At 41.2% G+C, this 24733-nt stretch overlaps 2 protein-coding genes across 3 annotated transcripts; one reads left to right on the top strand and one right to left on the bottom strand.

Annotated features, from left to right (window-relative positions):
• Positions 1-790: 790 nt before the first annotated feature.
• On the top strand, positions 791-24275 carry LOC111249608 (uncharacterized). Its single transcript, XM_086986757.1, has 7 exons — positions 791-1008; positions 2106-2288; positions 15037-15277; positions 16586-16820; positions 17428-17687; positions 22532-22669; positions 23355-24275. Exons 1-7 carry the CDS (start codon positions 909-911, stop codon positions 23437-23439), a joined length of 1242 nt encoding a protein of 413 aa, XP_086842883.1. The 5' UTR covers positions 791-908; the 3' UTR covers positions 23440-24275.
• Positions 17705-22196, bottom strand: LOC111249609 (uncharacterized). Of its 2 annotated transcripts, XM_086986759.1 has the most exons (6): positions 20923-22196; positions 20602-20678; positions 20334-20441; positions 19352-19460; positions 18762-18850; positions 17705-17827 (listed from the first exon to the last, which is right to left on the bottom strand). In XM_086986759.1, exons 1-6 carry the CDS (start codon positions 20945-20947, stop codon positions 17720-17722), a joined length of 516 nt encoding a protein of 171 aa, XP_086842885.1. In that variant the 5' UTR covers positions 20948-22196; the 3' UTR covers positions 17705-17719. The 2 variants fall into 2 exon arrangements, with proteins under 2 accessions (XP_086842885.1, XP_022659406.2); XM_022803671.2 differs by lacking the exon at positions 17705-17827 and having other exon boundaries at positions 17896-18850; positions 20923-22135.
• Positions 24276-24733: the final 458 nt, after the last annotated feature.

Genomic DNA, 24733 nt, shown 5'->3' with positions numbered 1-24733 from the left:
CATCGGAAAATCCATTCTGATTCCATCAAAGTCCTGAGATCCTGCAGGGCACAAAGAAAGCTCCCCATTACAATAATCATAGTATATCAGTGATATTCCATTCGAAAGAATCTACTACTATGTTATCACATTGTTTGGGTCCTATCTTCTTCGTGGGATTCTGCATATATCTCTCTATGTTTCGTGTTTTACGTCCGATATCGGCGTTAGGCATTCCATTAGACGGCACGAAGCGAAACGGGTCTATGCCCGGGTTCGAACCAATCTTCGTGTTTCTACAACGTCTCCCAAAGGTTAGCAGAAAGATACGTTACCCACTAAGCTATCGCCAGGACTCTTCATCTATCTATTTTACAATCATCCACCCTTTCAATATTACCCCTAGCAAGTAATTTTTTCTCGTCTGTAAAATTAGAACTTTTTTCTCGGCCGTATTGATTCATACCTTGGCAATCACTGGTGCCATTATCTAACGTCGAACTCTAAAAAGACAGATTTTTCAAGCTCTACGTTTGGCACTACGGCTTTTAAGCATTGCTTTAGATGGCGGGCCCCTCCTGTCAGTACAACACAAACCGTGTCCCTACTCCCGGTTCCCTGGTAACGCTAACTTAGATAAGCAGACACCTTACAACTATGTCATCTCGCCAAACCCTACTTTCACCTAAGTAATCGCAAGCTAACTTAGCGGATACTTAAGCCGCCACGCGTTAGGTATATATAGTGTCTCGACCTGACCATTATTGTCGTCCCGTCACTGGCAATTGCCTTGTATTTGCCAGCTGTTGTTGTCGTCGCCGCCACTGACTCCTAAGACATTGAGGCAGCTTGTACAGTTCGGTTTCGGTTGGTCAAAAATCGTGACTCTGGGCGAGAGCCACCGGCGCGAGGGTGGCTTCAGGCGTGAAATGCATTTGCACGCCCTGAGCCCTCACAACCCTTGCCGATTCCGCAAATCAACTGGTGCCACGGAACGTTCACTGCAAACGCACGACGCGGTCATGTCGGGTACATATATCCAATAGAATGAAAATAATCATTCGTAGCTATGGCATAAACAGCATCAACGACAAAAAATACTAATAGAGGAGCAAATCAGAGCAGATTTGAGTGATGTATTGTTGTGTTAAGGCCGCGCCCTCTATCCGTAGGGGTGCAGTTTGCAACAGATCATTGAAAAGCGACGAGTGAAGAACAGGAATTAATTGGAAGTGTACCGTGATTCGTTTGTGTATCGGTGGTGATATTATTATATTTCGAGATGTAGTGCTCTCAACAAGCGGAATTCAGGCGGATGCATTCCTGTGGCCCAACTATAGATATACGTGTCTGAACCGATTTTATATCATCTTAGAAAGCCCAGTTCACACATACTTATTATATCTGTTTTACATGATCGATGGAATAGGCTATTGCTAAAAGGATCTTGTAGTAACCGTTGGCAAAGATCGGAGATAGCTTTAAGATTTACCTATGTTGGCCGTGTTTAGGTGAAATCAAAATTAGCACAACACATAACAGATGTGTAATAGCATGTTGGGCGGAAGCCCTTGTCTGGAGGCAAAAGTCACATGAACTTTTTAACTTTTCACAGTTGCGCTATGAAAAGTCAGTGTTTCGCAACACCTGCCGATTGTTATCGTACAATCAAAAAGGTGTGTACAGCATATCCAGTATTCTCTTTCTTACTTAAATCACCACGGTTAAGTACCACCAGAGTACCTTAAAGATTCTGATTGAATTTTGCTGACATCAAGAAAAGTGGGATCAACTTATCTACTACCCCGCGCCCTTCCAGCTCTAGGCCGTTGAGCCGTGAGCTTATCGGCCATAAGCAAACGTTTCGTTGGTTTTAAACATTGTTTTCTCAGTTTTAGAAATATATTCCTGATGTAGTTTGTTACTATCAAAGGTTGACAGTTGCGTACGTTTTTCATCGATACGTAGAATCGATGATGTGATTGCCATCCATCGTTTTCATTTGTTTATTACGAATGGGTAATTTCTTCCCTATATGATTGATGAATCGTCATTTATTTCTGTCCTCACGCTCACCAATCACCGTTCCGTTCCTTCTCGTCGCGGTCTCGCGGTCGATTCGGCAGTCCGAATTCAGCGACGGGCAATCAACACGATCCGAGAACAAGAAGTTCCTCAGAACGTTTCCTTGGACGGTCAGGACACTCGCGACAAGGAAAGAGACCTACCCCTCAACAATATGCAGTCCAATTTCGAACGTCTGTGGAGTAAGTTTATCGAGAAGAAACGAATGGAAGAGCTCAGGCAACGTGAGTGCGAGACAAGATGATTGCCTGCTTTGCTTTCGCTTACCTTAACAATTCTTTCATAACCTGGTGTACTGTTTTGGTCCATTGTATAACGGAATTTCGGGTAGTTTCAAATTTTCCACCGCGAGCCTATGCCGCAACCGACCCTATAGACCTGAACTCATAATAGCAAAAAAAAAAAAAAACCAATAACTAGAATTGTTTCATTCAATGCTCTATGCGTGCTTTGCTATATCAGTAAAAGTCAAGTTCGTACCTCTCCTTAGCGACATAGAAAGAAGTTTCTATTCGTGAAGTCCTTAATATATCACATACGTAAATATACGCTCTGTACTCAACGTAAGCTTTCACTACTTGATACGATTAAACATTTATTGTGGTTTCGAATTTTTCATTGCTTGCCATTCACACAGGCAATAAAACGACGAGTTGTGCCACATTTTCGGTATTTAACAAATGTTTTTTTTTAAATTTTCCAGTGGTCTATAACGTAGTTGAAGTAGGTCCCTGGGTAGATAGGTTTCGTCAAATCATCCTCTCTCCTGCAAACCACCGTACTTTTTTAGATCCTAGCTTCTCTCGTATTGTTGCTATTATCCTTAAAAAGGTATGCGTAGCTACGCTTTACTGCTATACGCTGCCGGACGTAGTTTGCACTCTAGAAATCACACAAATTGCGTCATCCCTATACATGAGGTATAGACACCTATTGAACAATGGCTTCCACCTAACTAATTAGATCTATAGCAATAAGCGGTAATAAACCAAATCAACAATTCTTTAAAACAAAAACTTAATGCCACCGCTTGTTTTTAGTAAGCAATGATTCTGGCAAGAAATCAATGAACTCCTATAATGGGTGACCCATTGTACTTATTTTATTCACTTAATTTCTTGATGGCATCTCTATGAGGCGCAATTCTATCATCTTTTCGAAATTTACCCGCCAATTTGTAAAACAGACAGGGGCCGTTTTTGACGCCCCTCCTAGCTGTCAAAACGACAGGACAAAATCGCCCTTTTTGTGTGACTACAGGACTTGACGAGTACAGAAAGTTATTAGAGCATTTTTCGTGTCAATGGCCACATATGGCCAGCATTTTATCAGTCTGAACCCCATCAAACCAGAGCCAGTTTTTACCATGGCACAGAAAATATTACCTACCGAAGGGCACTGGCGTTGAAAGGTAGTTACGCTCGTATGCGTTAATTCGTTCACTGTCTAACTTGAAGTTACGCTTAAGCACAAATGATTACAGTAATGATGTTTTCCTTACCGCAGTGCATGAGTGAGGCTTGGTCCATTTTTCCTAATCTTCATTGAAAACGTTTCTTTTCGAACGAGGCCTGTCACAAGCCAGCCAATCATCACTTAAAACTTCGACGTTCAATTTGTCCTACCCAAAAACTAACTAATCGTATTCTCTGTATGAAATTATATAATCTACAAATAAAACGAAGCTTACATCAACCGAGTACCTTTCGAAATACTCTCGGCACCAGTGAACATTTTTCTGCAAACCTTTCAGCAAACCTTTCTGGGAATGCTTGCCTATACGTTCCACCGGAGTCGCATATCGCCTGTCTCTGGTATAATAGTATAAGGCCAGGGCTAACAAAACCAAATATGCTGCGTATATATATATTTATCGTATATTTACATAAATGTATGGCGATGAAATATCCGTGAATGTCTTCATTATGATCCCCGGTCCCCGCTAGTGATTACAAACCGAATTGGATATATTATTTTGAGCAGACAAACAGCCTTATAGTGATGACACATACTGGCCATAACGCCTCTTTCATTATCTGTCCATTGTGTCTTCTTTACTTCTTCGATATCTCATCAAAGCAAGCGAAGTAACGGTGTTCGTATTTTTCCATCCCTTTCACAGCTCTCCTAAGACAATTTTACCGACAAGCAAATACCTCTATTCGTGAAGTACGATCCTGAACTAGTTCGTTATACCTAGACATTAAATTTCAATCGGAACTGCTAAAATGTGTAAATAAATGTAAATATACAGTGTTAAGCAACACTCTCTTAAAAATATGATAGAAAATCATCCGACGGCCAAAGAAGTCTTCGTTTTATGTCTGTCGATCGAGAGTTTACTGCAGAAAAACCTTCGAACTGTCGGGAAGCTGTTTATTTATTTAAGTCAACAGAAAAAATCTCGCTGACATAAGATGCCAATTGACCGGCAAACTATTTCAAAGCACTTCTGCAACGAGAGCAAATCAAAAATAGTAATTTGACTGAAATTATAAGCTAAAAATTGGTTAATCAGATCGAAGCTAAAATGTTCTAGAATTGTAGAAAAGTTGAGCTTTCCAGCATCGAACATTATTATTTCTCGACGGCCCACAGGCGGTATTAATCGTCAAGAAATTACGATGCCTCCTTTGACCACCTTAAACGTATTTCTACACCCCCAAAATTTGAGTACATTTAAACATCTCTGTTTTTTTCTTTCTATTATAGTGAAGTGAGTAAGCGCGCTACGTTCAAACGTCTGCAAAAACCGAAACTGCCCTATGTTGATCATATCAAAACGTGAATACTCTCTGGTACGAACCGCGCCCCGTACGTCCCCAGATAACTGTTGGAAGTCTGGATAAGATAGAAATAAAACATACGAAACAAATGAGAAATAGAAACGTAATTTTCGGCACAAGCTCCCACTATGAACTACAGAATACGTGTTGCGTAGAGAGAGAAACGTCGTTCTCGTAAACAGGCAGTTTGAGTCATTGTGCGGCCTGTTTGACGCTTTCGCTTCAGCAGTAGAGCATCTCTGTCTTTGTCGTCGCCTTTACGCGTCTTGACTTTCCACGTTATCTTATGTGACGCATTTTTCGTGGACACACGAAATTAATACAAACGTGTTGTGATTCAATCGTGACGGATCCGGCAACGCGCGACTGGAACAATTGTAACTATTACGAAGAAAACAATGGTTAATACGAAGTTGTTCTTCCGCTACGGCTTTTCTTCTTACCTGTCTATTTGATATTCTATCGCTCTGTGATGATTTGCATTAAAACAGCATTGTATTTAGGTGAAAGATGAAGGTGGTCCTAGCCGGTAGCTGCGCAAAGTGTGGCGGTACCGTGAGTAATCCAGTGTACTGAAGAACATACTCCAACGAGAACGACGGAAATGCCTTAACATGAGGACATACAACATAACAGCACACTAAAACAACAAAAGTACACGAATGATAAATATAATCATAATGGCATGATGAACTTATAGAAGAGTCCCTGCCCGAAGAGCTAATGTCTAACGCGTATCGTCCTTTATACGCCTGTACGCGCGTTTCGTCGAGCGCGTCTGTTTCGTGCCGTAATAGCTTCGTAGCGCTTGGGTTCAAACGGCTATCGACGTATTTCCTAAACGTGTTGGCCACTGGACGCGTACTGATTGTTAGGCAATCGTCGTTTATTCCGATGCAAAGGCTCATTTGTCGTAGAAGATTTAGTTCGCTATATAGGCGCATAATATGTATGGCTATGTATAAGTTGCCTAACAACTAAGATAAACCGTAGAAAAATCACCAGCTTCCTACTAAAGTAAGTCAGCGCGGATCTAGTTCACTGAAATTGGTCGAACTAGCCACACTCTCATTATGATGGGATTAATTTCTAGCTTTTTTTTTTCCGCAGACAGACTTGTGGAGCCTGAGATGGACTTCGGTTGAAAAAAACGACGTTTTTTTACCCCCTTAGTGACTGACTTCGATCCTGTCATGGTGAAAATTTTACGATGGAAACGATAGTACCTCAGAAGTACGACTAAATTCCCTCATGTGAATTATGGACATCATTTTGAATTGATACTCTCAACGCTAACAAAGTACCAAAATACAAATATTGTCATTGTGGACCATCCTAATATAGATGTACACTGGGCGCTGCGTTTAGTCGCCGGAATTAGATAAAACTATCGTACAATGTTTGTCTGAATGTATCTGAATATGACGAATCCCCGTCTACACATATATTTTCAAGTGTCAAGTTGTTTCAGCACTTCGACGCATCTAATATGGCAGAATTTAGCGACTATAATATTAAGGCACGATTTACAGCACGTTACCTTGAATTTCCCGCGAGTCGCTCAATGATGGACGCGTTCCTTTTCGATAAGTACATTTCACAATTCCGACCACAATAGGACTCATCTCGTGAGTTCTGATTGCCTGCAATACGTCCATCTAATCCTTTATCCGAATTCAGGTTCGTCGCTTGTCTCACTGACGCTTGATGACGCCCATCTTGGGTAAAGAGTCTCAAGTGGAGAAAGATCGCTAGATCCTTAGTGGGCGTACTCGCCGCATCAGTGACCACAATAAAGTTACCTATCGATTATGCGAACTCGTTTTAGTTCTAAATAACCATGTTTATATTAATCGATGATCGCAGCTCGACTGATAACAAGCGGTTCATATGACGCACGTTGCTACCGCCCTCGAAAGCTATTTCTAATGGCACATTAACGTCTAGACGTGTACATAGCCTACGTATACGTAATGATATACTTTAATTATGTACATCATCATTAGCACGTATCCAGTAACATTATCTGGCGTATAATTGATGTAAATATTGGGGTAGTTCGAAGAAAACTTGCTTAGAAGCTAGACAACGATGGTAAAATTGGCTAAGTTAGACGCGAGTATTTGGCCTTAAATTTTCTTAAGGCCAAACGACTCAAATAAAAGCGACCAACAATCAATCTGCTATTAATTTCACTTCTGCGCATTGGCACAATTAGAACATTATATGTATGTTTCAAGCACATCTTAGCCTACATGAACGATTCGCTTGGTAGGAGGTAAATGTGCTCTATTGCATTATTATAGCCGATGATGCAACAAATCCAACGTTTCGTTGGTGACAATTTATAAATAATGCCTTTAATTTAAACTTTATAGAAGAAATATGTTAGCTGAAAGGTCTTATTCGTCCTTCGCTGTCGGTCTGTTCTCCGTAAAGACGTTTTAATAATCCGATCCGCCCGCACAATGGCGATCTCTACGTCGAGAGCATCTGATTCGCTCCTTGATTTTTTACTAGCCTTCCAGGATCATGTACCCAATTAATTCCATACCTAAAACCTATAACGACCTGTTCCAGCCGACGATCCAGTCGCGCAGTTCAGCAGTGATGACCATCAATTCAAAATGGCCAATCATGCAATTGTTCCATGCTATTCTTGGGAGCTGTAGAAGGGGGCGGCAAAAGGATCCCAGTTTATCTGTGTAGCTGCACGCTGCAGAGTTTCCGAAATTTATTTACGCGTGGTAAACACCGTCCTCAGTCTGACCCGAGCTCGCTAGAGATTCGTCAGTAAACTATGCCATTCTGAGTGGCGTCAATTTTTCCGCTGGCAGAAAGCCCGCCACCTAACGCCTTCAGACAAACGCGGACCCGAAGCATTGAACGTATAATTAGTTAAACAGACGCAAGCGTTAGTTTATTGCGGCCGTCCTTGCGCCGCCTTCCAGTAGGAGGCCTTATCGACCTTCAACATCAGCAGTATCTGCCGCGGCAGTTGGATGGTCCTGTGATTCGTTATCGCAGGTGATGTGGCTATCTTTAATGAATGAAGGGTCACGAACACGAGAAGAGCGCCAATCGGTTGATGGTCACGAGTGACCACTTCAGTACGATCGGCAGAATGGTCAACAATGGCGGCCAGCGGTTCGGTTTTCTTTAAATTAGTTACTGCGAACAAATGTTAGTCGGTTATCGCCAGTGTCGTCGGCTGTACTATCGTGACGACGTTCAAGACGACGATTGATGATGATCTACTAAAATATGGTAGTCGACATTGGGGTCACAAGACGAATATACTTTTCCAAAAAAGCGACACGGTGAATTTACTCGTACAGACCTCGCCGTTGTCATCCTCATTTTAGCGGTAGCAGTATGTGGCTATGTGCATGTACCATTTCTGGATGATAATGAACTTTCCACGTATTAATTGGCGATACACTGGCGTTTCATGGTTCCAAGCAATAGCATAGGACTTTTCGAGCATGAGACGTTTTCTAGTTCTTCCTAAATAAACCTGACCTGGTTCGGCAGTGAGTCACTTCTACCCTTCTCTTAGTCGGCTACTTCGAACGCGCCGAATGAACGGCCTGTTCCACCTGAAGGTGCGCAAAATTGTTTTGTTAGAGTTGTCAGCGACGGTCCACGACACTCACAAATTAGTACAGAGGTGTTCTCGTCATTCCACTGTTATTACAAGTCGCTTTGAAACTTTTCGTCTGAAGACTGAGCTGCTCTATAAAGTTTCCCCATCTATCGACGTTCCATTGCACGAGACAACGAAGTTCACATGGGTAATCATACAAACAAAAGAAGTATAAAAAAAGTGTGCCGTATTTGTATATATAGTCTGTCTGCTTGACAAAAAAACACAAATCACATCGCATCATTATTGTCTGTCTCATGATTTATAAGTTTTGCATCAACAGAACCTCATGAGACGCCGAGATTTAAGGCGCAAAGTTAATGTGAAAGCGAAGATTCAGCTCAACTGGGGTGTTGTGACACAACATCCTATATACGTATATTACGTCAATATCTTTTAAAAGCCCATTCCCGTATTTATCTAACCACCAAACTAATCTGATTTGGACGAGACTGTATTCCAAGCAAATTTTTCTAATACTTTACCTTTCTATGACCCACCAGCATTATCAGATACATTGTCTACGACATACGTAGCATTAGTTTTCAGTGGCATTTGAGGGAGCCTAATACGGCCTGCATTAAGCCCTTAGCTGATGGCCGTATGGTTGGCCGCCGGTTTCGTGACAGGTGACCTGCCCTGGCCTGCTCTGACCTATTATAGCTTGAAATACAAGAGAAACCACAATTTAACTCCTAACTTATTCAGTCTTTTAGCCTATCAGTTAAATAGACTAACAGCAAGGTCGTCCTACCATAGCAAGAGACATGAAGCTTCATGGTTGTATTATACCTTCGACGCACAATGAACTGTGTTGCAGATGATCATTACGTAACTATAATAACAAACGCCTAATACGTCGCTTTCCGTTAGCTAAGCATCGGTGGCTTTCAGCCATTTTGGCTGAAAAGTCTACTTGTCCGTGAACCATTTCACTGCTTTTACAGAACCAAAGCAGCATGCTAACCAGTAGATAAGATGGCGCCAACTGGTGGATAGTGGTACTTTGTTCACTATTTAATTGTGCGCCCATTGTATGAGGAAACCCAAGGAACCATAAGCTTTGTACTAACAGCGAACTATTACGAGTACCTAGTTGAAGAACTTAAGTGCACCTTGAGTTAAATTGGAGGACAAGAAACGGCGAGCTGACAAAGTGCTAGAGTTGACCTTTGCTTTAGCTAAATAAAGTTGACTCAAATAGACTTTCATATATGGAAAATGTATGGCTATGACGCACAAAGAGTTTACAGCAGCTCAAATTTGGAATACTTATTTATTTCCATACTGATTTAGCCTTGCGCCTATGCCGAAAGCAACGCTCGAACCATATGGCATGTTATTAAACGTCTGCTAACACAATGAAGCGTGTCAAAAATTTTCCGTGAAAATTACCTAAATAACATCTACGGTTTTGAGTATGCTGATGAAGTTGGTAGGGCGCCGAACTCATGACTATATGGTTTTGGACTTGGTTTTCAAAACTTCAGTGATATTTTTGAATAATCCAGGTTGTTGTTGTTTTGAATGATACGCTTAATCAGAGTACTGAATACCACCACACATTCTGCTTTACATATATTTGAAATGAGCGCCCTACCTTACTGCTATTATATATTGTAGAGGTATCAACCTTGAAAGCTTTTAGCCATTACCGAAAAGCTTAAGATTAATCATGTTTACATTAAACAAGAAGTAGACATGCCATATCAATCCACTGAAAACTCGACCATATACACGTAATGCAATGTAACCGCAGTTTATCATGGCTGCAAAAGCACCGAGGTTCCGTCATTTCTAATTATTGTTGTGTTGTTAAACGAAAAAGTGCCAAAAATTAGGACAAACGAACTAGTTCGGCTAGGCCTACTAGGAGTGGGCCTCCGTACCCTTAAATTGAATATCACCAGTACTCACATCTCAACACAATAACTAAACGCCGTTGCAATATAGAAGGTTTCTGATTCTGCTATTATTATCAACCCACACAGCGAAGTACGTGGGCGAAGTAAAAAGCTTCGCAGCCGCCACTCACGTCAATATCTCCGCACTGGCGCGGTTACCATCATCGCGTAATGTTTAGACAAGTACGATAATCATCTGCGCATGCCGATAACGACGACCTGGAGCAAGCACGCAACGAAAACAAAGGAAATTAGAAATGGACAAAACGAGAACGCTCGACAGATCAGAAGTATGTATGTGTGCTTTTCAAGAACCGGGAAACGGCGTCGGAAAGCGACTGGCACACGACGGATTTCAAGCTAGAACACCCAAACAGTCAGCCGGAAGGGTCTCGAATATCGGTCGGAACGATATAATATTCTGGCAGTTGCATCGCTTTCTCGCCGCCGGCCACCATAGGTGCAACAAGAACAACAGTGACAATTATTGTTCGAGACGTGTGGGCCGTGACCGCTGCCACAGGCTTTTCGTTAATTGTGGTGCATCTGGGCGCCTGCAAAGCGTCGTTCACCTATGTGCGGCTACAGGGTATTTTAAAAGCGGGCCGCCATAAATGCAAACCACTATAGACCACGAACACACACCAACGTTTCGTATGTTTTCGTACCGCAAGGCCATTTATAAAAAAAAAAAAAGAGTTCCCTCATTTATTGTAGTGTTGAAATAGCTGCCTATTGTCTAAGCATATGGCTGTTATACTTTGACGAGGATTTTTACAAAGGAGTACCTTGACAAGGCCACGGTGCCTTTTTCCCCTCAGTAAATGAGAACTGTCATGATGCTGTTGCTGATTTATCTGCCCTTGATGTTGTCTGCTTGACATTGATGTCGTACTGCTTTATCGAGACGTTGTCGCCGCCCTATAGCGGAGGTTACAGGACACTGTCCAACAAGCCAGACCAATTACTCAAGCGGCCGTAGATTCGCGAAATGCTCATGGGCTTCTTAACTTGCCGTATATCAGTATGGTTGAAAAACAGAATCCTGAGCTTATAATTAAATTGGACTTCGTTAAATGTCTACCGTATATAATCTACGACAATGATAAAATACACGCGGGCGAAAGTATCTCACCGGTTCGAGAAAAGAGGACAGTTTCACAACCTTTACTTAATATATGCTAAAGTAGCAGGAAAATAAAAATCTAGTAAAAATAAGGGTAGTAATAATAGTAAAACTCATGGACCGTCAAATGAACTTTTCAAGCTGCTTGGAAATGTTTGCCCCGACCCGTAAATAGCTCTGGGCATGTTTGCGTCTGCACAGGATGATACTATAATTTATTGTCAAAGTAAAGCGACCGTGCTTCGTACTTTTCTATGCATGCTTCAAAACTTTGTAAGCCGGGTTTCACTTGTGTAAGTCTCGCGGACTTTCATGTTGAGCCCAAGGTACTGACTATGGCGGCGGTAAATTGCGTTTACTAGCTAACCGAAGCAGATTCTCTGTATCAATAGTACAGTTAATACAATTTTTATTTTGATACGGCCGTAAAATCTTACATGATTATTCATCTGTTGATGAGTCACGTGGTATGCCCTGATTGGTAACGGCGGATCACTCCAAAATGTCGACGAAAAATATTGTCATCTTCTTAGACACCTTGGCCTCCTTCGTTACTATCGCTGAGGAAGCGACCGTTTCGTCGCCAATTCTTGCTTGTGTATATCCTATTGCGTTCAATGACGTAATTCGTACGCAGCCTTATCTCGTATATTTGACTCGATCACAGAACCACTAAGGACTTTTGCCTAGCCCTCAAAACCATTCGCATTAGCAGCATAGTCGGGGGCCCGACCAACCTTGCAAAATCGTGACAGGCCGTGTATATTCGGTTGTTGGTCTTTTCCAAATAGGTCCTTTATATGGAGTTTCGCGCCTTAGCCCATCTTACGAGCCACCATCGGTGCTCGTAAGATGGGCTCGTCTAGGCCAAATGAGTCGACTTGCCAGAAAGACCGAAGCCACGTAAAGCGAAGTCAGACATACATACTTGCATGCATGCAAAGCTCCGAAATAAACATTTGTAGAAGAACGCGTAGCTCACGTGCCAAACCGAAGCTTCGCTTGGTGACGAATTGGTTCCTCAGCTTAAAAACGTAACTGCACCCCGTAAACGATTTAAGATAAAGACTAAGAACCTGTCATTGCATCTATACTAGTAGAATCATCGGTAGGTGACTACACATAGCGTTGGTTTGAGCGGACTGTCCATCAGGACGGCTTGTCCACAGGACCAGCTAGGACGGTGGCGGGAAAAACAATTTCTAAAATTGGCGTTGCGAAGGGGAAATCAACGCACGTAGTAGACGCTTAAACGGCCCCTGCTTGGTTGTGGCAATCTTCTATTTTTTGTTATTATAATTATTATGTCAAATGCTGACGGTAGTTGTGATGTTTACGTATGTTTGAAATCATGTTTACGCCCTTAGCGGCGGAGGGAATCATAGTTACAGCTGAATACTGCGAATTGTTCGCGTAATAAAAATGGAATGAAATTACGTAACTTCGATATACAGTAAAGAATCTGTACTTGATAAATGATGAGTTAACAAGTGGTGCGGATTGGTCATTCCAACTCAGAATAAAGGATTCGGTGTTTCGCGCTTTGGGGCCATAGAATCAATGTAATATTTGTAGATCGTAGTAGTACATGTTCCTTTCTTATAGTCGAAAACAATAGATTTGTTTAATCCTGTTTGTCGTATATTTCATTGGCGGGACCCGAATCAAGAACTCTTGGCTTTTTCAGCTAGAGGTTTAAGCTATCTAAGAACTGGAAAAATAAGCCTGATGCTATATTAGGAACACCTTAGATATTGTCCTTAATTTACTATTTGAAAAAAGAGCACTTGATAAACAATCAAAGCACGTAGACTTAAACAATTTTACTATATTATAGGAACGAGCCAAACCATGTCTTTCGCATTCTTTTCAAGAACCAGTCAGAATATTATACTTGAAGGTATCCGCTACAAACAACGTTGTTTACCGGCCAGTCTGTATTGACGATTAGATCAAATAAACAAAAGTCCCGTTCTGAAATTGGCGAACCATATTTAGCAGACTCAAGACTGCGGAAGGTCTCATGCTTTTATACTGCCGACAAACCCGTATCAGAGGGATGCGATGTCGAGCCCGATTTTCCGTTTATTGATCCTCTATTTTCCTTACGACGTTTTTTACGTCCTATATCATCGTTAGGCATTCTACAGGGACTAAAGCCTCTTTAGGTTCGAGCTTGGGGCACAACGTGTCCCTAAGATTAGCAGCAGGCAAATACGTTACTCACTAGGCTGTCACAAATACCCGTCTATCTACCCTAATGCAGCCAAATGGCACCGATTTGCTCCACTTTAGCTTGTAACCACCCGCTAACTCATCCCCAACGCAGCTACCCGTTCGATTCAACCCGTTTATGAAATGTTACGCATCGCATACCAAAGTCAATTGTGATTATTATTTACTTATCTAATTACCATTTGCAAAAGCGCTAAAACGAGATACATAAATGTGAGGAAATTTCAGGTTCAGTTTGTATCCATTGGACGCGGAACGATTTTCCAGTACAAGCCGCAAACATCCACAATAATCATATAGAACATATGGGAAGAAAATTGTGGTACTTGTAGCCGTTCCTATTTGTAATGAGGAGATGATTAGTGTTGTCTTTACACTCTTGGAAAACTCCAATCTCAAATACGTACCCTCTGCGTTACTTCGAAACGGTGGGGGTCATATTCCTGCCACGTAGTCAAGTGATTTAAGAACTTGAGCCTTAACGGTGCAAAAGTGAAAGATCGGTCTGTAGTATGTACGAGTGCAGTATAAGGAGCACAGAAACGTACGCTATGGTCGTAGAAGTAAAAAAGAATCAATCGGATCTGTTGAAACGGCGGATGTTCGTATCGCCGTGTGTTGTGTGTCTGCCAGGCTGTAACTGTAGATATAATTACGATGTTAATTTTAGACATTAGAAATTTCCGACAACAGTAGCTTTATGTCGACTACTAGTTATCGACAATACCGGGTAGACAGAGCACTGGGAATTTTTCATTCGTTGGCAGTACCTCTGTTCAGTTAATTTTGTGACGATGTGTTACCCACTTTAGCTTTAATGGAAGATTCAAGTAAATGCAAGTGTGAACACGTAATGATTAAATGAAGGATGGGAACGAAAAAAGTATAGAGTCCAACGATAACAGATAAGAGTTTTTATGTCTCGAAGAATAAACAGACTCTGAAAGCGGATTTGCCTAAGAAATCGAGACAAACAAATATGAAGCTTGACTAAACATCGCAGAATTTACTTTGCATTTCAATTATAGTGCAATCACAGATAGTAATAGGTGTCTTTCGCAAGGCAAATGCATGAGTCATGAAAAAAAAAGTAAAATCATGAATTTCGCTTAACGATGTTTCCCAGCTGGAAATCGTGAAATCATACTTTTATCATAAGCTACGCAAAGATGCCTTATAAAATGCAGATGTCACATGAACGACTGACCTCACTGAAGCGCTTCGTCCTAATGAAAACCGAGCAACTGAGCATTTGAATTCGTTTGCCGTTTGCAGATGAGATTAACCGGCGCGCTCTACCCCTTCCTGACTACGTTCCTCCATTGAGACGAGCACTTCCTGACACACAATCGGTACCTCGTTACCTTCAAAGTACCTACTCGGCACGAAAGAAAATGCTTGATGTGCCTTCGGCGATCGGCCGAGCACAGCCAACCGTGTTCAATAACAACAGTAGTAACGTGCAATACAACAGTTATAGCAACCACACCTATAATAAGACTACTTCACCGACGGGGTAAGCGACAATTTTTTCTATCTGTACAATGTATTCGATGGGAAATTGACCAGCTTATGTCAGTATACCATATTTCGATACGTGCTTACGCAGCCAAATATGATTGAGAATGTATGTGTGTGGAATCATTTCCTCTTTATAATCGCATTAGTGCTTCTTAACTGTCTTACCCTGTCTAAAATGACCTATTTAATTAACGCGCACTTCAGTACCAGCTTAAACTTGTTTTTAGTAATGAAGTATTCGCGTTACTTACTTCTCCACTCAATCGATTTCTGACTACTTTACTGTGGGGTGAATTTCCCAGAATTTGTTCGAGGCCGAAATAGTTTGAAGTATTATTGCTACGTAACACGGAATGGCCGTATTCCCTTCTGTCTGACTGTCCGCGTGACGACAAATCCCTTCGCTAACGTGCGCTGATTGAACATCCTTGATACGACTTGAGGGTTACGGGATATCTCCCCTTAATCCCGCTGTTACTTCACTCTCTCGTGCGGTAGTTGTTGCCATTATAGCCATGGTTGGTTTGCGTCATGCAGAGCTGGGTGACGGGTAATGCCGCAGATGCTACCGTGATTGTCTTGGGTATGCGCAACTGTTGAATCTGCAGGCCCGATAAGTGACCAAGCAACGCATCGACCGACCACAGCTGCTACCTTTACAGGGGAAGAGTGCAGCTGCACGACGCGAACGATCATTGTCGCATTACGACTATACTATTATATGGGATATACTTTACGGACAACGTACTGTATGATGACACGCTCGCCGATGTAGCTAGCAAAACCGATAAGAAAGACACAGTGGTGATTTGCTCGGGCTGTGGGAGCCGGACGAACCACGATAGGTGATTTGTCCGGTAGCGCCATCTTCAATACGTAGAATGATCGGTGGTATGTACCATTACCATACACGCGTGAGAGCCCTGTAGTGTGAGTATCTACTCAGATGGGCCGTTTTTGCTACTAGCACATAGGATCAATATAGTCACAATCGAACGACCACCGTTTTGCAGTAGTCCCATAAGTGAGCAGGAATGCTAAACCGGGTGCGCACGCAGCAGAGTTTCTCACAAAGTGAAAATATGGCCTTTTGAACTTAGTGACTCCAAATATACCTATAGTGTGTTAACGTTCGTCTTCCCCATTGTACAGTGTCGTGCAACATTCTTGACAAATTAGTTCGATCCCAAGCACGTAGAAATATAGATTGCTTTGACCATCAGGTCTCCCTACATTTAAAGTGCGCTCAAACTATTCACTGACAAACAATGATGAAAGGTGTGAGTTTTTGGATGGACTTCAGCCGGCCGAAATCGCGTTCACCGATCGATAACTTGTACACGGGCGAAACGCGCAGGACGCTTGTCACTTGCGCGACTGCTAGCAGTGCGGCAAAACAGCGCCCACCAGTTCGCCTCCGCCAGCAGCAACAGCTCAGTCAGAAGATTTCCGGAATTGTAAACAACAACAACAGCGTCGCCAACAGTTCCAGCAGCAGAAGCCGTAGTTGTCATTCCCTAACATCACACAATCGATCGGTAGGTCAATCCTCATAACGTGAGGAAGCATTCGAAATCGTAATGTATGGTTACTATGTACGTACGTTGAAGTGTCTGACTACGTTTAAACTGGAAATGGCAGGCTGATTGGATCTCAGACACTTTGACAGTGTTTATCAACATCTAAATGACGATTCGAATAGCTACAAAGTTGGAGTAGTGATGGGTATTAGGTAGGTTTTTACTAATGACCTTTTGGAATCTGCTCGAAACGTTCACAACGATCAAATCGACAGGGGTCGCCCTGGAGGTATTCAAAGATACGCTTCTCTCGCGGCCAATTCGAAATTAAGGCTTACTTAATCTAGAAAATCGCTATTTTCTATCTAAATTTTACCCGGATAATGTTTTATTATTTCCAGAACAACAGGATGTGTCACAAAATTTATACCCCTCAAACTAGTAAACTGGCAACCCTGCGTAACTATAAGTAGCCATCATAAATAGCCCAGTAAAATTTGCCACAAAGATTACTATCAAAATAGCTCAATACTGTAACATCGTACATTCGTATAACAAATACAAAACTAAATCACTTTAAATAAACATCAAAGTATTATTATTATTAAATATATTTTTTTTGCAGTCGTCCAAGAAAAGCTCCACGCCTGTGGGACGCAGCACGTTGAAGCCTGCTACATCCGATACGGAACTATCTCGCCGTAGCACATCTCCTTATGGAGGCCCCCACGTTAGAGAGACTACTTCTTCCTCAAGTTACCCACTAGACTATAATAGCTATTCTGGTCCGAAAAGCTATACGTCTTCCCTTGTTTGCCAAAGCAGCCTTCAACCGGTTACCCTCAGCCCGAGACTAGCTCGCCGTAGCCTGACGGCCCTTAACAGGTTAGTATGCTGCTCGTACGGTTACCATGGTTTCATAGATTAGTGGATGAAACTTCAGATAGGTTTAACAAGACCCACTCTGGCTGCAGGCCTAGTAAGGGGAGGTTCTCGATACCAAATCGACGAGGTGATCCTGCAGCCTTTTTTTTGGCAAAGTGCAAGACAGACGAGTGTATTAAAAAAAAAAAAAAAAAAAAAGGAAACGTCGCACACTTACAAAAAAGAAAAAAGTTTTATTTGATATTTTGAAATAATTCGAAATAGATCAGGTAAATTCAACTGTTGGGAAACTGGTGGGGGTGCTTTATCGTGAATGATCATCCCTCTTAGTACTGTTGACGGTTGTAAAAGCCCTGTGAAAAGGCTGGTTACGTATGATACGTGGGTTCTCACCAATTCATTATTGAGTCTATGCGCAACGAATGTTTGCGAACCGTATCGTATAGGGGGCAAAATTACATAAGTATGCGCAGCACTGTAGCAAACCCTAAACGCGAGTTATTGCTTGTAATACAACATCGGTGATGAGATAGGTGAGGGCGTGATGATGTAGACGACGGTTTTAAGATTCAATGAACCACCATCTGCATCATTTAGTGGTGGTGGCTTAGAATTTTTGTTATGCTCTATGAATTAAATGCCATATAAGACTGAGAGATACCACGCAAGATGGCCAAATTTTCATTCGAACTAATCTTCTCTCCAGCTAAATAGACACACCGGTATTCACGGTAAATTTTCCATTTTAATATGGGTTAGCTGATTATACAGGTAGTGGCGTCTACGTAACTTGAACGAAGTACTAGAAAGTATGCTTTGTCTCAAACAAAGGACTGAACCATCGTGGCTAATCACGATCCCTGCAATACTGTTAGTCTGAGACAACGGGTGTATGCAGTAACTTGAATCGCTAATTGAATATACTAACCGCTAAATGGGGCACAGTTCAAAGTAGATAAAAAGTTGGTAAGCGAGGGATGTTAGTAGAAGATATATATATGTAGGCAGAAAATAGCATCTTGGCCTTAACGCCAACGCCGAATTACATAAATGTCGACTGTCGCATAGGCACACCTCTTTGTATAGGTCCTTTGCAGCCTTTTCCTCAAAACAGCCTCGTTCCACCGATGACACACAGCCCCAGGTTACATTTAGTGGATTATCTGACAAAAGTAATGAAAAAACAGAAACAATCTAAATTGTTAGGTTCGCCTTATACATATACATGAATTGGATGCGACTTGGGATAAAATGGGCCGATAATTCATTTTTAATCGTATCGAATACCGTGCTAATACAAAAACATGATCCAACTGGTAAACAGAGGTTTTCCCTGCTATTGTCGTTATCGATAAACCATAATTTCATTCGACCATGCAGCGAACGTGTATTTCTATGACGTTTTTTTTTTTTTTTTTCATTGTGACCTTACCTACATCCGTTGCTCTCTGAAAATTATTCTTCAAGTTATGCACTTTCGTCGAAGAGGCTGAGGCATTACTGGACCCGGCTGGGTTACATTTGCACAGTAAGCCAAAAAGAAAAAACACTACACTTAGATAGCCATTAATTAGCGACAAGTGAAAAGACCATAATAACATTGAGGTTATAAAAATACTTTTGTACTGAATTTGAATTGTGGCAATGAAAGCGCTAGTGCTCACTTTTGACTGATGTGAAGAACTTCCACTTCACACATACGGTACTAGGTCCTAGGCTACATTTAGAGCATAGGCGTTCTAGATCCGCCTTTTCCGGATAGGTAGATATTGCCTAAAGAAAGCCAACAGATACTTGGTTACGACTCTTCGTCGTTTTCACTCATACAGCTTGCATGAAAATAGTTTATGTTAATGCCGTTCAGCAAAAGTAATGAAAAAATCGTACGATATCGCCACCGGTAAGACCTAGCAGATAGGTCTCTCAAGAGTAACCGCAGACGTCTGTGCCGCTCAGCGTCCGATGCGGACAAACGTTTACATTCCACCAAATTTCACCGCGTAACTTTTACTGCATATTGTAATACTGACGGGTACTTCTCGCTGTAGGCTATAAGTTCAGCAGTACCCATTCGAACTGTACATTACAGGCGGATGTCGTAATGATTTCAGTGGTCAATTGTTTAAAAACTGTGAAAAATAGACTGCAACCTTAGGATTGAATCCACAATTTCGAAATGAGATACTGCAAGAGAGTTACATATCCTTGCATAAGTAACAGTTATTTTCTGTGAATTGGACGATTGCCCCTGTTTAAGTTCGAAACCAGTTACTATAGTGATGCAAACACACGTAATAAATGTCACATCAGCGACGCTTTTTGGACAGGCAGTGTGACGGGATACGTTAAGGAAAAATATAGTGTTTAGTATTTAATTTCGGCACTTACGAGGAAACAATTGTTCCTCTGGATAACGTGTTTTTCGGATATATTCGTAAAATCGACTTAAAGAAGCTCTGATCAATAGGCCAATAGGAATAAATATAAACATGGAATGAGTCAACGACTCATTTCTCCGTGCTTCTTTACAACATTATTATCATTATGATTCTCTAATGATGTCTATTTTTAGTGATAGGCCTGTCTTACACAATTTAGTCCTATGAGAATAGGCTAAGAACGTGCACAAAAGCTCAATACATTTACCTCGTTGCCGAAAAATGTTGAATTTGGAAGCATCCATTTTAAAGGATAACTCATTTTACCAAAATCCTGTAGTTCTTTTTGCTTCTGCTTCCTCGCCGCGCTATCAACCTGTGATATCAACCGACAAAAAGTGATTTTTAGAGGAAAGATCGCAGTTAATCAAACATAACAGGGCTAAGCGATCGGGTTATAAGCAGAATTCGCTTCTGTGTTTTTTTATCATTTTCTATGAAGTAACTGTGATGTGCTTAACGTGCACGATACAGACCTTGTGATAAGCGTCCCACGTACATTCATAACATTCCATATGGTCAGCAAAAGCCGTCATCGGTCCGATGCAGAATACTAATAGCAGAAACGTAGATGTTAACTTTAAATTAGTTATTGTGTACTCTTATAAGCGAGTACAAGTTAAGTGAAAAATTGTCCGTTTGATCGGGAGTTTAGAGTGCAACGTCACTTTATCACTCCACAACGAGTTGGATTTACAGCATCTCAAAACGAACTTTACTGCTACTCTGCGTTCCTTGTCGTCGGGCCGTACGAAAAACGGTATAGAGATAGTACAGTATAAACAGGAGCCGCGTACCTTGTGCCGATTTTCGTTGGGACATCGCACACGGCAGGCGCGATAGATCCGAATGTTTGATATGGAAAAGTTATGTGTCAACCAGGAATGTTTTAGTCATACAAGTATATAGTTAGCTCATATATATGGATGTTCATCACAGGAGCCCGTTCCTATGGATAGCCATTAAATTCCACAGCTCTTAAAGCCTGAAAGCCCAGTAATTAAGCGTTTTCCAATAACACTGATCCGTACTTCAAAGCGATTCTTCCACATCGAGTAATTATCTTTGCTCGTCGTCATATGCATGTGAGTCTATATAAGGATTGTAACAATTTTTATTTCATCACATAGTTCGTGCCTGTACGGTATATAGAATAACATTTTATGCTTGGTTTTCTGGGCTTCTTCGTAACCATCTTCCAAGTGGTATAGCCTATGTACGGCAGGACATAGGTGCTGTCGTCGAACATTGCCGAGATCGCTCTTCTGTCTAATTTCATAGGCACGAATGTACACGGTATCCAGCTGCCGCCTCATAGCTCCTTAAACCAGAGATCTTATTCATATATTTCTCAAACTCGTAAGCTCGAAGCTCGGCGAGGGAATTATAACAATGAGATACGAGCGCTTAACAGAATAGCGGCCCTCGCTGTCTATACTACTACTACTACAACTTTCAAAACAGGCGTTTTAGAGTTGTCGCATCCGACGGAACTTGGGAGAGCTGGACAAGCTATTCGCACGATGTTAGAGCTTCGTGCTGGCCTGCAAAGCCCTGAAACTAGAACATGATCTTCTGTACAGCGCCCCCTCTAAGCACCAGCCTTCAGCGAACATAGAAATGACAACAATTAATCTGCATCCTGGAATGTTGAACATTTACACGCTAAGTGTCTCATACACGTACCGATCGTCTGCACGAAGTTCATTTCAGGAAAATAATCTTCTTTATTCACACTGGACAATAGCCAAGTCGATTCAACTTATAGGTTCAATAACATCAGTTGTACACTGCTAGGAAGCTCGATCAAATTTGCTAACAGCAAATTTAGGCATGTTTAGGTGGCTTGACATGATCGTCCATTCGCTTAGTGTAGCGGATGCAGTTCCCCGGAGAGATGTCATAAAATAACGAGAGGCGGCCTGGCATATGGCCTATAGCAAGTTCGTATCAAGATTTACAATGGGATTACTTGAGGAGATCTAGCGCCGTACGGCGTGCCGCAAGAACGTTGTGGTAAAGAGTGGTAGCCCCGTATTTCAACTCGATAATGAATCAAAATTTATCAGACACAATTTAACATCTTTGCCTGATTATATAGGTTGCTTTGAATAGTTCACCGAGATTTATTATTGCCTTTTTGGTAGATGTGATTTTAAGTTTTCGGTGTTGGTGATTCAAAAATAAGCGCGGGCATCAAAGCTAATGGTAGGGAGGTGTTTTAAATAGATAAGCCACAAAATTTGGGCAAGTTTTATATTCGGAAACCTAATCACAATCATGTTACTGCATTGTGTTTCGATTTTGGAGATACGTTTTTAAGTAAAGCTGGGTTTAGCTCTTGTAATTATTTATTAATTACTTCGTAAGAAGGCTTGTAGCTGTAAAACGTGTCGTATATTTCAGACTGACCCAGATTGCCCAGGAAGGTCGAAAAAAACTTGAAACAAACATATTTCCCTCAAAAACATCGAGCTCGTCAACGCTACGCCGAACTGGAACATTTACCAAGGAGGACGACATTTCCACCAGAGATGTCAGAAGGTTTGATACATTTTTCCTGTCAAGCTGAAATGCAGCTGCATTTTTATACCGAGTTAGCAGTTTACTATTGCTTTTATAAAAAAATCGCGAAGCGATTTTTAGGACACTAGTACTGTTTTGTAAAAGCGTCAGACAGCTGTATATGTTAAAGCAGGATTCGACATCTGCAGCTGCTTTTGCCTGCAAACAGGACAGTTTATATGTACAATGTAGCATTATTAACGATACTGTCTGACTAACTTATCAAAGGAAGTAACTTCCTCAGTACAGATTTGTTGAACTGACTTCATGGACCCTCAATCGCTCTCTCAATTGAGGCTTGCCGAAACTATCCTAATGGAGCTATATATTCAAAATCAGCCATATATATCTGCTTCGTTTCCAATATATCAATTGAATTGATATTTAGATTGTGCCTTCAATATAATCGAAATTCGCTTTGATGTCAATAAAAGCTGTGCGCTGTAGCCTACCATACGCAAACTCTTGTCCTCATCAATTGAGAAAAATTACTGACTAAGCACAGTTGTCTGCTTAGGAAGCTGTCTTTACTTTTCTAATTTGGCATAAGTAAATGAGCCTCTATATAAATCCTAATTTTGACATTATTGGATCTATAGCTAGCTACACCTCGAACTAACCTCTTAATTGTTCGGTTCACTTCGGGTATGTAACCTAATTACAGAAGTGGCGTCCCTTCATCTTCGTCACGTCAAAGGCCAGCTTCAATTACCGAACCCGGCCTTTGGAGAGGGTCCTATGTCAAATAAGCGTCTAGACACCCGTTTGGCAAGCAAAGCCTCGACGCGCATAAATCACCTCACTGACGTGAACGCCAATGATAGCCATGGAATGACGACTTCCTAAATGCACCATAAATGCAAAGGGAGTCAGCACTTGACTGAAACCTTTTCCATCCCCCCGGGAAGTCTTGACTCTACGCGGTGTGGCCCCAGTCAGCATTTTGCCCTTGCTTTCATAGAATATAATCTGATTTAACGATTTCTGATTTTATCCATTTTTCAATCCTTCGTTGAGTTCTTATTACGTCGCACCAAAGCTACATGATACAATATAAATATTATTTATTTTCAAATATTCTATACGTTATGCAACAGAATTGTGTTCATATAGCTTAGATATATATTTTGCAAGAATAATATGAAGCACGGTGACCGCTCTTCGTTCGTTAATTATTTCTTGCCTTTTCTCCTTACCTCTAATTATCTCGCTGTTTATTAGACGTATTCTATATTTTAATATACGTTTCAAATAGACGTATTCAGGGTACATTGAACCATGATATTTTTGTTCATTTTTTTCATACAGGACAAAAGTACTACCAGAAAGGTACTAGGTGATTGTCATAAGCACGATCGGAAATTAACTAACAGACGCTTGCGTAAATCTTCGTAAACTTATAAAGTATGAAAAGCGTGTCCCAATAAAAATATATACCGCATATTAAGAATGAGCTGTTGTTTATTTAACTGCGACATTCGAATAAAGGTCAATAAACGCATAGACAATGGTACACAACATATTATTATGATAATCGTCAATAAAAAAAAACAAAGGATTTTGTTGGTTTTCTTAAGCGATGTCACGAGCATGTCTTCATTTTTGACATAAACGTTGTTCTTTGTCGTCGTAATAACTGGGGTGTAACTAGTTCCTACCGGATCAAACGATACGGATTTCGATCTGACTGATCTCGGCAATTTTTTTTTTTATCATTAAAAGGTACTAAAATTGAATAGGTATCTCCACCAGCTATGAGCTCTGAAACGCGTTTGGGATATATTATAGGCTCTTTAGGTCAATTCAGCTTGTCACAATCATCCTCCTGCATTAGTTTTTTGAATCTGACGTGGCAAATAATTGACAAAGAAGGTTCAAGGTTAATAAGTGATCAATAAAGGTCGGTCCGGCTGAGAAGCCGGATAGAAATGATCTAATTCATTACTTTGATACAGCCGTCACAAGTACTAACTTAGTTGTTATTATAAAACAAAGAAAATAATATGTCAAAACGATGTAGGTTCCCAACAAAGTACATACCTA

Source organism: Varroa destructor, unplaced genomic scaffold (assembly GCF_002443255.2).
Source record: "Varroa destructor unplaced genomic scaffold, Vdes_3.0 BEIS01000004.1, whole genome shotgun sequence".
NCBI classification, from domain to species: Eukaryota; Metazoa; Arthropoda; class Arachnida; order Mesostigmata; family Varroidae; genus Varroa; species Varroa destructor.
The sequence above is the reverse complement of the archived record's forward strand: the minus strand, read 5'-3'. Positions and strand labels throughout refer to the sequence as shown.